This window comes from Anoplopoma fimbria, chromosome 2 (assembly GCF_027596085.1).
Source record: "Anoplopoma fimbria isolate UVic2021 breed Golden Eagle Sablefish chromosome 2, Afim_UVic_2022, whole genome shotgun sequence".
NCBI classification, from domain to species: Eukaryota; Metazoa; Chordata; class Actinopteri; order Perciformes; family Anoplopomatidae; genus Anoplopoma; species Anoplopoma fimbria.
Window position 1 is genome coordinate 17,341,072 of NC_072450.1, and position 16,167 is coordinate 17,357,238.

A 16,167-nucleotide genomic window follows, 5' to 3' on the forward strand; every position below is an offset into this window, starting at 1 on the left:
TTTTAAAAACACAAGTTACATTTAAGAAACATTTTGTGAATGAGGCCTTAAATACTCTTTGTTGCTCCTCCAGCTGTTGTGACAGGAGGATCACCTTCATTACATCATTTTCTACAGGCTTTGGCCAACTGTTTTCATAGGCAACATTAGACAAAGGAAATATATTGTAATTTTTTTAAAAGTATTTGAGTTTGCTGATACATACAACTGCAAATTACCATAGATAGTAAAGAGCATTCGGTTTGGATAAAAAATGTGACCTCGATTTCAGATTTAGTTAAGTAAGCTTTGTTGTGTGCATACATAATATACAGCTGTGCTTTCATGTAAAAGAAAATATGACTTTAGCATTAATTTGAAAACTGCCCTGCAATTTTTTTACACTACCAGCATAAAAATGAAAAGAAGAAACACGAGTGCTATACTTCTTCAGTTGTGTGGCTCGTAATTTAAAATTATTAAAATATATATATATTGTGCCTGGTCCATTACAAATACATTTTATATGATTAATAGATGTGTGTGTATTAACATTTTAAATCCAGAAGGCTTAAATTTATTTTAGCATGAAAGTTCATTCTTGACTTTTTGAACAGTAGTTTGACAAAAACCTTCATTTGAGGTCTCGTATAGTCCTCCTTAGCGGATGGCTATTCTGGCACAAAAGAGCATTATTGAACAGAGACAATGATATAACAAACTGTGATAACAACTGAGCTATCTCCATGACAACCGAGGAAGACCATGGTCTCCTGAAATAGCTAACAAGTGTGCCTTGAGTTAAGATTTTCTTGTCGGAAAACATACATATTTGTTTTAAATAATATATTCACATTTAAAGAATAAACAAAGGGAATGACTCAGTTAATTCAATATTCCATTTAATAGTCATCACTATGTCTCTTAATCCATCTATTGTAAACATGGTGTATTTTACCACAGTAGTTGTCTTATGGTACATAATCATACGTGCAATGCAAAAAATTCAAACATAAGTTAAAAAAGGACAAAGACACTGCTGGATTTGTTGATTACATCACACCAAGGGGATCTCAGTTCTTTGGTCCAGTGGCCCACCCTCTGTGGTGCTGCTGTAACGTGGTGGTCCCTGTAGGAAGAAGTGCCCTGGATCATCTCCCCCTTCCCCCTCCCCCCTCTGTACTCTTTACTGTGGTCTCTCCTGCCCCTGTCACAGTAGTTGGTCCCGTGTTTAGCATTTTCTTTATTTTTGAGTTACTTGCCACCCTCTTCTTGTTTTTCACCTTCTATCTCCACCTTGTTCTTGAACAGCTCTCCATCTTTCCCTGACGCTGGTTCGGCCATTCCCACTTCTGTTTTCATTGTGTCTTCCTCAGGTTTCACACTTTCTTCCTGCACTTCTTTCATCATAACTTCACTGTTGGAAGTGAGAGCTGGTTTCTCATTTTCACTCTTGCTCTCCTTCCCACCGTTGACAAGTTTCTTGCTCTCATCCGCCTCGGTTTGCTCGCTGTTTTGAACCATCTCAAGTTTCTCATCTGCTGTTGAGAGACCGAAAACGGCATTAAACATACATCTACACTCATGTTAAAGCAGAGATTTACATACAGGACTACACACAAAGCTCAAAACTTACCTGTGTCCTTTTCTGCAGGCTCTACACTGGATCTTTTTTCAGGAGATGTCTGCAAATCTGGACCGGGATTATCAATAGAGGGGGCTGGACTGGTCAAATGGGGAGTAGTAGCACTTGAGTTATCAATAGTCGGTGTGACGGTAGTGCTGACGTCGTAAGTAAAAGGTGGGTCTGAGTCAGTCATGAGTGGGGAGCAAATTGCAGCACCAGTAGCTGAACTGCTAGTAGAAGTGGTATCTGCACGGTTTAAACTGGTGGCGGTGGAGGTGGTGTCTGTGGGGTTTGTTTCACTGGAAGAAGTGGAGGGAACAGAGATATCAGCCGGGCTCTGGGTGGCTGGGTCAGTAATGATGGAAGTAGAGATAGAGTTCATGCAGTTGGTGGATGTTGGGCTTGTTAGGGTGGTGGAGGAAGTGGAGATGGTGGGAGGAAGGTTAGAAGAGATCAAGGTGGAGGAGGAGGTAATGGAGTCGAAAGGTGAAACTGGAGATGTGATGTCATGACTTGAGTTAGGAGGTGGAGATGTTGTTTTAGTGACTGATGAAACTAAAGCTACAGAGCTAGTGGAGGTTAATGAAGTGGGATCCTCACAAGCTTCAGTAACTGACTTGACGGTGGCAGACTCGCCTGGTGGCATCTCTGATATGCTGGTGGAGGATGAAGAAGCTGTGGTGATGACAGAAATAGCTGCATCACCAGCAGCAGCAGGAGTGGCATCGACCGAGAGATCACCATTTGGCTCTGCAGAAGTCGAGTTAGTAGACAGATCTGTTAATGTTGTGGAAACTGAGCTTTCCTTGCTGGGAGCAGAAACAGTTTCCGAGGTGGTAATGGAAGGCGTGGTTATTGTGGTTGAGTTGGAAGTGACAGAGAGGCTTGGAGTGATGGACTCAGAGGATGCGGAAGTGACTGAAACAGTGGTGGGGGGCTCGGTGGGTGTAGTAGTGCTTGTAAGGGTTGTGGGAAATGTGGAGGTGGGTGGTTCAGGGGTAGTAGCATTAGCTTCAGGTTTGCTGTCAGGCTCTGTAACATTGGGTGGTGACGTAGCTGCTGCAGTGGGGTGAACAGAGTCAGTGCATGTGTCTGCGTCAGAGGGAGGAACAGTACTAGTAAAACTGGTCGAGTCAGGGACTGAGTTTGAGACTGTTGGTGCAGTAGGAGTGGTGGTAGAAGTGAGTGACGGAGCAGCAGGGGTGGATAGAGCTGCAGTTGGACTCAGTCTAGTGGGCGTGTTTGTCTCCCCTTCCTGTATCTGGGCTAACTCATTCTCAGGTGTGTTGCGGCCAGATGTTGAGCGGGGGGGCCCCGGTTTGATGACGGGCTTCGGAAGCAAAGCGGGTTTCCCAGCCGACTCGTGTGCTGACACGCTTGGGCGAATTTGATGCCTTGTGTCTACAGAAAAAAATAAAATAATAATGTGCAAATTATTTAGCACGTCGTACACATACTGAATGAGAGAGTCAGTCAGTGTTTGTGTTCTACCTGATGAGGCAGACATTGTTCGGGGTTTGGTGAAAGTAGGTGGCGGCTCAGGTTTGCTGTCAATGATAGTACCTATCAGACACAAAGATCAATTACCAGAGGAATTAATTCACTATTATGTCACTATATCGGATGGAGAGCAGTCTTATCAGCCCAAAGAGATATAACATATATTAAAGTCTCTCCTTTTGGTACAAATCCCTCAACTTCAAAGATTAATTCTTGTTCATTACCACTAAGCCGGAGCAGAGAGGAGTTTAATCATATTAAACTAAAGGGACGTACCTTCAGACTCTGCTTTTTTCATCTCCCCCTCCTGATTCTACAAGAATAAAAGAAAGCATTTAAACACTTTTAAAGACTCCTAGACATCTGTAAGTTTAGACGAAACACATTCACACACCTGTGTCTCTCCTGGCTGGGCTTTGGAAACTCCAATACGTTGAAGCATGAGATGGAGTTTCTGTTCAAAGCTGTGTTGGCCTTCCAACTGTTTCTGAAATGAGCAACAGCAGCATAGTGAGTGCTTTTCAGAACAAATCTACTGGTCTGAATGTATGCATGACTTAAACTCTACTAGCACCCACCTTTGACGTGTTTCTGGCATTAGTCGTCCCTGCTGCTGATCCAGAGAGCAAAATGAGAGACTGGGACTTCCCCTCTCTGAGAGCTCGACGGGGAGGCACCCCTTCACCCCTCAGCTGCGCAACGGGTGTCTCCTGAACAGCCGACTCTCCGGTAACAGCACCGGGATGTTCCTTCGCTTTCTCCTTTTCATTTTCCTTGTCGTGTTCCTTCACTCGGTCCTTGTCCTTTTCTTTCTCGGCTCTGGTGACCTCCCTGAGCGGGCGGATGAGATCAGCGATGGAGGTCTTCTTGGGTCGCCCCTCCTGGCTGGGTTCTGATTTCAGACCTCGTCTCTTTTTGAGCGTAAAGAAATCTCCTAGCTTCCTCCTGAGTGTTTTCGTCGGGGGTGGACCGGGGACAGAGCTGGCGGGGGCCACTTCGTGCACTGTGATAGATTCCTCATCTTGCTTTTCCCTATATTAAGGATCATATGCTGTTTATCAACCCAATAATGTGTGCAGTCAATTCTAGAGTAGGTTGGCTGAATATCAAAGAACTATAAAGAGGCAAAATTGGGCAGCTGTTGATACTCACGGTGAATCAGTAGGAAGTACTCTCTTGGTAAAGAACTCTTCAACTCCTTCATCCACTCGCCCCATGAGCTCAAGGACTTCATTGTCGCTCTCAATAATTGTCTCCTAATTACCACACACATACACAGAAAAAAACCCATTTCAATCCAAAGATCAAACAAACTTTACATTACGTAACCCTCACCTATGAAAAACCCACACACACTCTGGCACTAGTATTTTTTCTGCCTCTATAGGTGTATTTTGGTTTTGAATCTTTCATCTATGATGCTAGACACCAGCCTCCTGGGAGTCAGTTGCTCAGTAACGTACGATTGGGGGGGCGTCACTGGATTTTACATGCCGAATGAAAGCAAGATAACTCATTTTGCCCGATGTTGGTAATGTGATATCAAATCTGCAGCGATACAGTGATGCATCATCCTGATCATATTAACATCTGTAGCCACAAGTAGCAATAAAAACCAGGAGGATGACTGCAGGACACAAATTCAGCAGAAGTCACCGTTACATGATATCCTGTCAGGGGAATTGCTTGGATTTAGTCTCCCTAGCCGTTGGCTCCAAGGGAGTGACTGTGTGTCTGTGACAACATCATCAGCTCAGTGGAAAATGGGAGATGATCACACACACATTTTGATTCAATTCTACCACCAAATTAAAAAAGGCAGTAGTTTTTTTTCAGTGAGAGAAAAAGAAGACATTCAGACCGAGCTACCGCTCGCTCTCATACATTATCGTCGTGCTCTCACACACAGAAAAAATGCGTGTTCAAGTGTGTGTCCATCAAACAGCCGGTGACCGGTACAATGGGACTCCCTCATTCAAGCAGGGACCATCTTTTTACAGCACTCCCCCTCCATCCTTCCCTTCCCCCTGCCTCTCCCCTCTGTACCCTATTACATCTGTCCTCTCTCCCTCCCTTCCATTTTTTCTCTCCTCACGCACACACACACACACACCACCTTTTTCCCTCACACTCCATCTTTACAAAGACCTCTCATCCTCCTTCACCGTACCTGCGGTCTGCTGGGACGGTAGTTCAGTTTTTGTCGGTGAGGTCTCGGTCTGCTCTGGGTGTAGTGCCTGAGCGCTGGTCCGCCCAATGGCAGCTCCATTGGGGAGACACGGCACTCTGTTGCCGTGGAGCTCTGTTGCCGTGGCTCTGTTGCCGAGGCACCGTTGCTAAGAGCTGGAGCAGCAGCAGTATGTAATGCCTCCACCGAGGTGGGAGGGGCTGGGCTGGCTAGACTGACAGATTTGACATCAGAGTCTCTCCTTTCGCCGGCCCACTCCCCTCCAAGAGGAAAAACCATGAGAAAAAAAGATGGTGATGGAAGAAGAAGAGGCATAGAGATGGAGGAATAGGGTCAACACATAGACATTTATTTCTACCTGCATCCTAGCCTTTGACAAGTATATACAAACGAGGATACTGCAATGGAAATATCTGAAATGAACAAAATGTTCTGTTGGTTATGTAACAAATTATTAATTTATTCTATATGCAAAAAATAAAAGCTGTAATTCAAAGAAGGATGTCTCACCAGTACAAGGGAAAGTAAATAGTCCAGAGAGGATTTAGATACCTTAATAATGAGCTGTGGGACACAGGCACACACCCACAGGCACACATCTCTGTGTATTTTAATCATGCTACTAACTCCCCTGGGTGCACACGAAGGGAGTTTCATGGGAATAGTTTGAAAATGTGATATTAAAAACAGGGGACTCTATTCCCAATTTGAAACTCTTTGGTTCAAACGTATAATTTACACTGGTTTCAGTTGAAAATTAGAAGATTTATATGATTCAACTTTGATTTATGACTGTTAAATGAACTGGTAAAATCTGCACAATTTCTCTATGGGGGTCATTTTTCTTTTCTCTGTTTCTGTACTGTTCCCTTTCTGAGAGGTTAACTCTAACTACACAGCCTGGAAATAACTTGTTTTTTTATCTACCAGCAGTGTAATCCAGCAATGGTCACATTATGATTTTATTCTGTATCAATTGTGCTTTTTTCAAATGTGGGTGGCAACACAATATCACTAATTCAGGTGATTACTTGCATGTAAAACTGTCATCTTCAATCTACAATATGACACAATCATAGAAGTCACTGAGGACGCAATCACGTGTGTGTGTGTTATGGGACCCGCCCTGCACCTCAAACACTCACACCGCCCTCTCGTGACAGCTTTTGTGAATCGCTTTAATTCTCAACATTATTTGTGAAACTCGATTTAAATGCGACGAGCAGCTGCCGTCGATCTAGAAGTCACGCGCAGGCGATCTGCCAGAAAAGCTAATCAATAACCCCCTGAGCGGTATCGATCCTCCTCGTCACGCTCCGGACGCCACGCCCATCCTTGAATTCAAATCTGGCGCCCATCAGCCTCCGCCGCGGCCCGGCCCCGCCCCTTTACTCCCGGGGGCGCTCTGCTCTGCGCATGCGCGTTGGCTCTTAAGAGCCGCCATTTTGTGTTAGGCCCACTCTTCCTAAGCGGGAGAAAACTATTAGTCCGGCGCGCAGCACGTACGGACGCTTACTGCGGCACCGAAGCGAACCACGGCGTGACCCGAGCATCCAACCGGATATAACGGGGGACGGACGCCGTCGGGAGGGAGTGAAGTCGGTACTTTTCCGCCGAACACGGAAACGTTTTTGTAGGAGCCGTCGTCGGCCTCTAGGTGTCACGGTAGGGCTTACCGACCGGGCGGCTGGCGGGGGGTGTTTGTCTCCCTCTATCGTTGTCCAAAACGCACTAAATCTGTCTATAAACCGTAACTCCGGGTCTCGGTTGAGCGGTTTGTTGCTCCTCGCCTGGTATTTCGGGGTATCCGCGCGGGGCCGGAGGTATTTAGGAGCCGTGTGTTTTAAGTGTGTTCGGGCCTGACGTCCATCTTCTCTGCCCTTTGTTTCCTGTTTTCAGACGTACTCGCGCCTCCCGAGTTGCCTAACACGAGCACTGTTTGAGTAGTTTCTTATCGACTCAGATGCTCGTTTTGGTCGACCGGTCGGTGGACGAGGTGTTTGAGAGAGTTAATGAAGCGGGTCTGGAGGTGGTCGGAGCGCCTGAGCCCCGACGTATCGATCGGTTGATCGGGTGGTGTCGTGTGTCTGATCAATACAGGAAGACGTCACGTTAAACACTTTAAAGAAAGTTTTACCTAACCTCACTGCTAAAACAATGCTTATGGAGCCACACGTGGTGACCTAACACGGTTTACTTCACATACTTTAGTCCGCTGAGTTGAACTCTTGAGCTCCAGCTGCTGCTTTAGTCTGACTACCGGACAGATGAGCAGGGTCCTTACTTATATGTGTATGTTTAGTATTGTGGGACATGTTGTAGATGTATGCTCTGCACACTAGAGAGACGGTCTCTAGATGCCCCTTTTCAGCAATCCAGTAAATTATAGTACACCTAAAATTACATTTAAGTTGAATGTATTATCTGTCCTTATAAGCAATCAATCACCGGTTTGAACTTAAAGCCGCCTTTATATGCAGACAGGTTCATTTAGGACTTATAGGAGTAATTTATAAAGTATAGTTATAAAGGGAAATGCAATGCACAAAGTATTAATTGAGCTAGGTCAAAATAGGAACAACACACGTGCCCCAAGTGGAGTTTTTTTTAAAAACACCCATCTGCGGTTCTACTACAATACAGACGAAAGGAAATGGTGTTTCATTTGTTGATTCATTTTATTCTGCAAGTTTGTCTAACTTGTATATGTCTTCCTTGTTAAGGGTGTTAGTTGACCTGTTGCCATGGAGGGAGAGGTAGTTTCCATGGAGACCACTCAGGGCCCCGATGGAAAGGACCTGCCAGAGAGTGGAGATGCTATGATACAAGGGGCAGTCATGGCTGCACAGGGGGATGTGGGTGATAACATGGAGATGATGGTGATGGACGCTCTCGATCCCACTCTGCTGCAAATGAAGACTGAGGTGCTGGAGGGCGGAGGCACGGTGACTGTCACTGGTGGAGACGAAGGACAGATCATCACGCTCCAGGTTGGTATAGAACACAGGTTAAGCAATAAAGGTCAATCTAATCTACAGTTGGATCATCAGTTACTGGCCTTGTTGTGAAATGTTTTTTGTTGTGTGATTCTTCTATGTAGGTGGTGAATATGGAGGAGCAGGCAGGAGCTGCATTAGGTCTTGGTCAGCTTCAGTTGGTGCAGGTACCTGTCACAACAGCAACCGTTGAGGGGCTCCAGGCCACCTACGTTGATGCATCAATCGCTAACAAAGACACAGATCCCGTTATCTGTCACACTCTTCCCTTGCCAGAGGGCTTCCAGGTGAGAAAAAACTCTGGGTTGCTGTGCAAAAAGATCCGCCTTTTAAAGTTTTAAGGCCTGAAACTCGGCTCTCGTGGACTACTGTTGAAAAATGTCTGGTCACAATATGATGCATATGTCATGTTTTCTTTTAGGTGGTAAAAGTGGGAGCCAATGGTGAGGTAGAGACTGTAGAGCAAGAGGAGCTTCAGGCAGTCCACGAGGAGCTTCAAGAGGTGAGGGGAGAGGAGGAGGAGGAAGAAGAGCCAGCAGAAGTAGAAACCACTGTGCCTTTACAAGAAGACCCAGAATGGTCCAAGGACCCAGACTACCAGCCCATCAGTGGTATACGTAGTAGAGGGAAGAAAGGAAAGAAGAGCCGCCTGCGCTACGGAGAGGGCAATCGTGACATGGATGTTTCTGTGTATGACTTCGAAGAAGAGCAGCAGGAGGGGCTGCTGTCAGAAGTGAATGCTGAGAAGGTTGTGGGAAACATGAAGCCACCAAAGCCCACCAAGATCAAGAAAAAAGGTTAGACGTTGATACAGTTTCTCTAAATATCTCAACAGGATTCTACGAATACAGATGTTCGATGCAGTTTAGCTATTTGATGCGCATCTTTTATAATCCTACAATGTTGTGTACAGGTGTGAAGAAAACTTTCCAGTGTGAGTTGTGTAGCTACACCTGTCCTCGACGCTCCAACCTGGACAGACACATGAAGAGCCACACGGATGAGAGACCACATAAATGTCACTTGTGTGGACGGGCATTTAGAACTGTTACACTGCTGAGAAACCATCTCAATACACACACAGGTAATGCAGAAAATTATACTTATTCTTGTTATCGAAAACATTTTGCTACAGTTTCTAATAATTGGCTTGTTAAGAATTTAAACTTTTCCTCTCTTATAACCGGCTAGTTGGAGAATTTACTTAAATTTAGTTATTTATCTCAATACATAAGCACTCAAGAACACAGGAAGCATGAATGAAAAGTAAAAACAAAACTCTTGTTTCGTGTAATGATACTTTTAAAATATTTTTATTAATTAATGAATAGAGTCCCTTCATTCTCACTTCCTTCTATTTCTTTAGGTACTAGACCACATAAGTGCCAAGATTGTGACATGGCATTTGTCACCAGCGGTGAGCTGGTGCGTCATCGTCGCTACAAACACACACACGAGAAGCCCTTCAAGTGCTCCATGTGTGACTATTGCAGTGTGGAGGTACGTGACCACATGTTCTGTGTTAAATTCTCATCTAATCCCTAATTAACTCTCAGGGATAGATTCTTATTCAAATTTTTCTGTCTTTTTTTTTTTTTTTTTTTTTTTTTTTTGTAGGTGAGTAAGTTGAAGAGGCACATTCGCTCTCACACCGGGGAGCGACCCTTCCAGTGCAGTCTGTGCAGCTATGCTAGCAGAGACACTTACAAGCTGAAGAGACACATGAGGACACATTCAGGTAACATACTTGCGCCATCTATTGGCCAAAAGAAGGCTTACTCCCATGTTAAAGAGAGTACCTCACTAACTAAATTCTATCCCCTTTTGGTGCAGGTGAAAAGCCGTACGAGTGCTACATCTGCCATGCCCGCTTCACACAGAGCGGCACCATGAAGATGCATATTCTGCAGAAACACACAGAGAACGTGGCAAAGTTCCACTGCCCTCACTGTGATACTGTCATCGCACGCAAGAGCGACCTTGGTTAGTTGTGTGTTGCCATTTTTTTTCTTTTTCTTTTAACTAAGTGTGATCAAATACAGAAAAGAAATGTGACACAGTGCCGGGAGGGCTGGTTTCTATGTGGGTCTTTGAAGCCAGAGATCATAAAGTGTCCATGTAAACTACGGTTGTAAGAAAAATTGTTATTTCACATCATGCATATTTCATTATAGAAATATTGTCTGAAACTTGCCAGTCCTGGTCTTTAGAGTATTGTTGTGCCCTATTGGTAGTCCTCAGAAAAGGTTTTTGTCTTTATTAATACAATAAGTAACATTTGTCTAACTTTTATTTTCTATTCCAGGTGTTCACTTGCGGAAGCAGCACTCATTTCTTGAGAAGGGAAAGAAATGCCGTTACTGTGATGCTGTGTTCCATGAGCGTTATGCTCTCATCCAACACCAGAAGACTCACAAGAATGAGAAACGCTTCAAGTGTGAACAGTGTGACTACTGCTGCAGACAGGTGTGTGGGTCAAGTGGAATATGATTATGATATTCATTTATTTTCATGCTAAATGACTTCATAGCTTACCTATTGCCTCATAGGAACGCCACATGGTAATGCACAAGCGTACACACACTGGGGAGAAGCCGTTTGCCTGCAGCCAGTGTGAGAAAACATTTAGGCAGAAGCAGCTTCTGGACATGCACTTCAAGCGCTACCACGATCCCAACTTTGTGCCTACGGCCTTCGTCTGTAACAAGTGCAACAAGACGTTCACTCGCAGGGTAGGACTGAGCTCTGAGTTATAGCAAACAGATTTACCAATTTGTTTTTGTTTTTTACAGTATGTCACTAAGTTGTATGGTTGTGCGTGTGCACTCAACAGAACACAATGCTGCGTCACGCTGAGAACTGCACAGGCGAAATCGAAGAAGAAGAAAATGGAACTCCTACACCCAAAAAGGCTCGTCGCGGCAGGAAGAGGAAGATGCAGAGCAGGAGAGATGACGATGATGACACAGGTATTGTACACGTAGCAAATCTTACATTTTGGTACCAGTCCCCCAATTTGACTTCAGAATGTGCAATGAAAACTGTTTAAAGGGGGCCATTTATCATTTTACCTGACTCTAAAAAGTTGTCATGGTCCGTTTTTAATTTAATTTTACCTTTTTAGTCTTCATCAGGATATTGTATAGGCCTATGGGAATCATGATATAACAGTTTTGTGGGGCTAAAACGGTTCCTCAAGTAACTAGATTACTTGTTCAGCTTTAATTCCCCTGTCCAAACGGGATTTTGTAAGTGCAACTGGAGGTGAACACATAATTACAAGACAATTATTGGTCTAGATAGTTGTGTTTGGATATTTCCTCTAGACAATGTGTGTGAAAAGGTAAGAATGCTCTTATTCTTACAGTCTATGTAACACACATTTCTGGCGAAAGAACATTGCGTATAAGATGTTAAACATCCTTTTGTTTTAAGTTGATCGGATTGGATAATTTACGCAGTCCCAGTCTAGCAGAATGTAACATGGCACTTTTTGAGCGATAATTGCAATTTAGGCCCAAACAATGCAGATTGTTTTAAGAAAACCCCTTCTTTTTTCTTTTGAGGGTCCTATGAAATTTACAATTTCTTTTAAACATAAGACATCGTATATATTGTGTTGGTGGTTCTATTCACTAAGACTGTTAGCAAATCTGCTCATGTCGAGATTTATTTTATGTCTGCTTATGTCCCTACACGTTGATCTGTAGAAGAGGAACTGGATGAGATAGAGGAGGAAGAGGAGCTAAGCGAGCTTGAAGTGGAACAGGACCCACCAGTGGTCCCTATCCCAGCCCCTGTGGAGCCACCAGTCAAGAGGAAACGTGGACGGCCCCCGAAGGCCAAACCAGACAGTAAGTGTCAGGACTACAATGCTTTTGGTCATGCATATTTGTAGCTTAAAGTACCAGAATCTGACGTGAAACTCTTAACAGTGGCTGCTATCATCCGTGTGGAGGACGAGGCCACTGGAGAGGTTGATGACATAATTGTGAAGAAGGAGGTTGGAGCCGATCAAGATGACCAGGACGATGGCAACGATGAGGCTGTGGAGCAGGTGGTGGTCGGTGGAGGGAAGTCCACCATCCAGCTGGAGGAGTTGGCCCAGGTGGAGGGGGCTGCCCCAGTATCACAGCCCTCTGAGGCTCCACCTAACGGAGACCTCACCCCCGAGATGATCCTTAGCATGATGGACCGGTGATGGATGTGAGAGTCGAACCTGTAAACACACACAGATCCATCTTCACACCTTCATTTTTAATTCTTGTCATTTAGGATTACAAACACTTGCATCCTGCAAAGAAACAAACATCACTGTTGTAATTTAAGATATGCTTTGTCATCATGTTTTGATAAATTGGATTATTATGGATTTACTTTACAAAAAATGTATTTCAGTACATTTGAGTTTGGGGTGGCTGTTATTGACAGCAGTATCTTTAGACTCATAGCTGTTATGTGGTAGAATACGTCTACGCTACATTATATACATTACAAAATCTCTTCTGACTGGGTACATTTCTACATTTTAGTCCACTTAATGTTTTAACATGGTAGACTGACTCTTCCTAAAATCCAGACTGTGTGCGTGTCATTTTTATAAAATCTGGTGTAATTCTTTTCCTCTCTTTTGAAGCCCTCTTGTTCTTATGTTTTACTTGTTTATACACCTGTGTGAGTAAAATTTGGAAGTAGACATCAGTCACACCCATAATGTGGACTTTCAATTACTTTTTTGCTGTAATTCCAGGCAATATTCAATATCCTCACTGAAGAGCTCTGTACACCTCTCAGTTTGGACAGAAAACGGCTCTCCAGTTAAATTTGGAGATAAAAACCGGCTTTTTGGGTTTGACGTTTTGGAGAAAAGCACATTCGGGCCCAAGTTTAAAGTCCCAGACACATCATCAAAAATGTCATAATGCTGCAGAAACGGAGGCAACATTCAGGAAGATGATACTGCTGTTTATCACAGCCACTTTCAAGATGAGAACATTTTAATCTTTATTTTTCGGCTTTCTTTTTGTGGTTAGTAATTCCCTTTTTTTTTAAAGCCAATTCTAGTTTTTAAAAGCTTAATAGACTGCTTATCTTATGCTCCTTTCCTGCTACTGTAACACCTTTTTAGATGACTTGTATGTACCAAACATTGTCACTGATAAGTGAAAGGAATGAACATTGTTTTGCTCCCTTTTGTAGCCATTCCACTTTGGGTTGATATTTTTCTTTTGTACAATTTGGCAATGCGACGTAGCAGCTTGAATGACATTTTAATAACTGTGTGGCAGAGGAGAACGGATGTATGACTGTACAACCAATTTTTTAAAAAAAGAAGTAGATGTTGACACTTATGATTTAGGCTTATGCAACTGTAATTTTCTCAATCATGGATATTTAAAATCAGTCTGGTTTTGAAGAAGGTTACATGTGTTAGAAGCGTTGTTAAAGCCCCAAGAAATTATGGCTAGAAACATTGTTTATCAAAATAAGAAGAGAAACAACTGAGTGCTAACACAAATGTCAGTGTATTTTGCTTGCAGATCTATTTTATTAAATGGAATACTTGATATCAAGATCTTCACTCATTTCTATGACAAAATGTATATTAACTGACAAGACACCAGGGGGCTTGTCTTGACTACTCTCTTCACACTGTTGTTGTCCAAATCCAATTTGATGACATTTTAATTTTGGTGATATTACATTTCAGGTGTTATTCTAGGATTTGACCAAAATCCTAAAGATTTTAGATAACATTTTAGCAAGACCCAAATGCTTCGATTTTCACACTGAGTAAATTAATTTAGTTAATAGGACCATCACCAAGTTATGGTTTCCTGTGGACATACTTTGTTGTTGCGTTGATGCATATTGGCTCTAATTTTACTAGTAGCAATAGGCATAAACAAATGGTGACCAACTTTGCACATGACATGTCACATGAACTGGCACCATGTGAGAAGAGCCTGTTTGGGGCTGATTTTTGGGGGAAAGAAATGCCTTCACTGGTATTCCATTGTTCTTTCCCATGTTACTATGGTTTCCTATTCCCATAAGTGATGTTGGTTGTATAAAAATATGAGAACTGTTATAAAGGTTATTTCCCCCAAATTATATTATACTTAAGGACAGCTTTATTTTACCTAGTTTCACCTACATTGGCCCCCAAATTATACTTTTACTCTTCACTGCTAAACAAAGATTCTGCAACATGACATGTGGACACAATATTTAACTTATTACTCTCTTTACTTTAACAAATGTATCTGTGGATTAGTTAGCTCCATGTCTTTTTTTTTTTTTTTTTTTTTTTTTTTTTTTTTTTTTTTTTTTGTGTATGCTGACGACACAGATGATGTGTTTAGGTGCCATCTGTGGTTTGGAAACCTCAGTCATGCAACAGTTGTAGAAGTGTCTGTAATCTTGGCCACAGCTGATTATTATTATTATTATTAAACTGACGTTAGCTGTGACTGTGTATCCTCAAGAAGTGTGAATATAACTAAATTGAGCCCGTGAGGTTAGTTGGTGATACTTTTAAAGCACTCAATTGTTAAAGCTTTGTTGACTCGTCGGTTTTCTATTGTTCAGTAAACGTCACACTGAATTAATGAGTATTTTATTATAAACAGGTGAGTTTTAGACGGCTAAAATTGGGCATTTATTAAATGAGCACTAGTTAATCTTGAAGATTAATAGCAGCATGTTGGTTTCAGCTGCTACGTCCTGTTTAGTAGGACATCTGGAGGAAAAGCGCCACATGTTGTCCCTCATCGCTCCTCTCTCTCTCTCTCTCTCTCTCTCTCTCTCTCTCTCTCTCTCTCTCTCTCTCCCCGGCCCCGACGCTGCCTGCATCTGATATATTTAACGACAGTTGAAAACGCTTGTTTTCCTGGGCCACCCGTGGGTGACGGCTATAGTTGCGGGAGTCGGTGACACTGTGTCTCCTCCTCCTCGGAAACTCCGTGTCCGTGTGTTTTTCCGTGGACTCGCCGTGGCGTCGATAGCGAGGCACGAGCAGCAGCGGAGGAAACAGTGACAGACTGAGGGACATCCTTGTTGCCACAGCAACTAGCTGAAACAGGGCTTCCGGTTGCTGGAGCAACCATTCAAAATAAAACCGGTGCGAGAATGTTATGCTGCTCCTTAGTCTGAGTTTAGATGGAAGTTTAATGGTCCAAAATGAGGTTTAACGTACATAGTATACTACTCTGTCACATAACATAAGATAATCCTTTATTAGTCCTGCAGTGGGGACATTTACAGGATTACAGCAGCATAGAGGATAGTGCAAACAAGAGAGACAAGATCAAAAATAAGTATTATAAATGAGCAATAAAAAAACAGTAAAGAATCCACAGTAACTGAAATATATATATATATATATAGACAGAAACTATTATAACTATTGTATTGCACAGTGTATTAGTGTCATTGTATCAGTGTCATGTGGTCTGCTGGGAGCAGAGCTGGTTGTGCAGCCTGACAGCAGGCAGAAGGAAGGACCTGCGGTACCTCTCCTTCACACACCGGGGGTGAAGCAGGGTGACTGTACTGGCAGGACTGTTCTATGGCCTATATTTGGCAAAACTTTTGTAAATCTTTATCTTTTAGCCAATGCAAAATGTCACGTGTCTTCAATGCTGTGTCTACATCCAACATGCCTTGTAGCAACATTTCATCAATCAGAGATCCCACTGTCCCATACATGAAACAGATATTTTGAATAAGACAGGTTTTTGTCACGGTCATGGTAGCATTTGGAAAAATATACACACACTCCACATGAGAAATTTCCTTCAGATTTCTAGCTTTGATGAAGGTGCGGCTGTTTACAATTGGGTAGAGCAACAGATATAGGACCAGAATTTGATTAC

At 43.0% G+C, this 16,167-nt stretch overlaps 2 protein-coding genes across 5 annotated transcripts; one reads left to right on the plus strand and one right to left on the minus strand.

The window, feature by feature from the left end:
• Positions 1 to 934: 934 nt before the first annotated feature.
• Positions 935 to 5,573, minus strand: LOC129105884 (mucin-2-like). The gene is made up of 8 exons (XM_054617154.1): positions 5,277 to 5,573; positions 4,259 to 4,362; positions 3,685 to 4,138; positions 3,501 to 3,593; positions 3,383 to 3,419; positions 3,098 to 3,169; positions 1,616 to 3,007; positions 935 to 1,520 (listed from the first exon to the last, which is right to left on the minus strand). Exons 1-8 carry the CDS (start codon positions 5,571 to 5,573, stop codon positions 1,234 to 1,236), a joined length of 2,736 nt encoding a protein of 911 aa, XP_054473129.1. The 3' UTR covers positions 935 to 1,233.
• Positions 5,574 to 6,736: 1,163 nt separating this feature from the next.
• Positions 6,737 to 13,859, plus strand: LOC129105072 (transcriptional repressor CTCF-like). Of its 4 annotated transcripts, none has more exons than XM_054615951.1 (13): positions 6,737 to 6,959; positions 8,018 to 8,284; positions 8,395 to 8,577; positions 8,712 to 9,087; positions 9,204 to 9,374; positions 9,657 to 9,790; positions 9,908 to 10,028; positions 10,124 to 10,273; positions 10,596 to 10,756; positions 10,840 to 11,022; positions 11,124 to 11,259; positions 12,001 to 12,144; positions 12,226 to 13,859. In XM_054615951.1, exons 2-13 carry the CDS (start codon positions 8,039 to 8,041, stop codon positions 12,489 to 12,491), a joined length of 2,271 nt encoding a protein of 756 aa, XP_054471926.1. In that variant the 5' UTR covers positions 6,737 to 6,959; positions 8,018 to 8,038; the 3' UTR covers positions 12,492 to 13,859. The 4 variants fall into 4 exon arrangements, with proteins under 4 accessions (XP_054471926.1, XP_054471937.1, XP_054471943.1 ...); XM_054615962.1 differs by having other exon boundaries at positions 6,737 to 6,896; XM_054615968.1 differs by having other exon boundaries at positions 6,737 to 6,892.
• Positions 13,860 to 16,167: the final 2,308 nt, after the last annotated feature.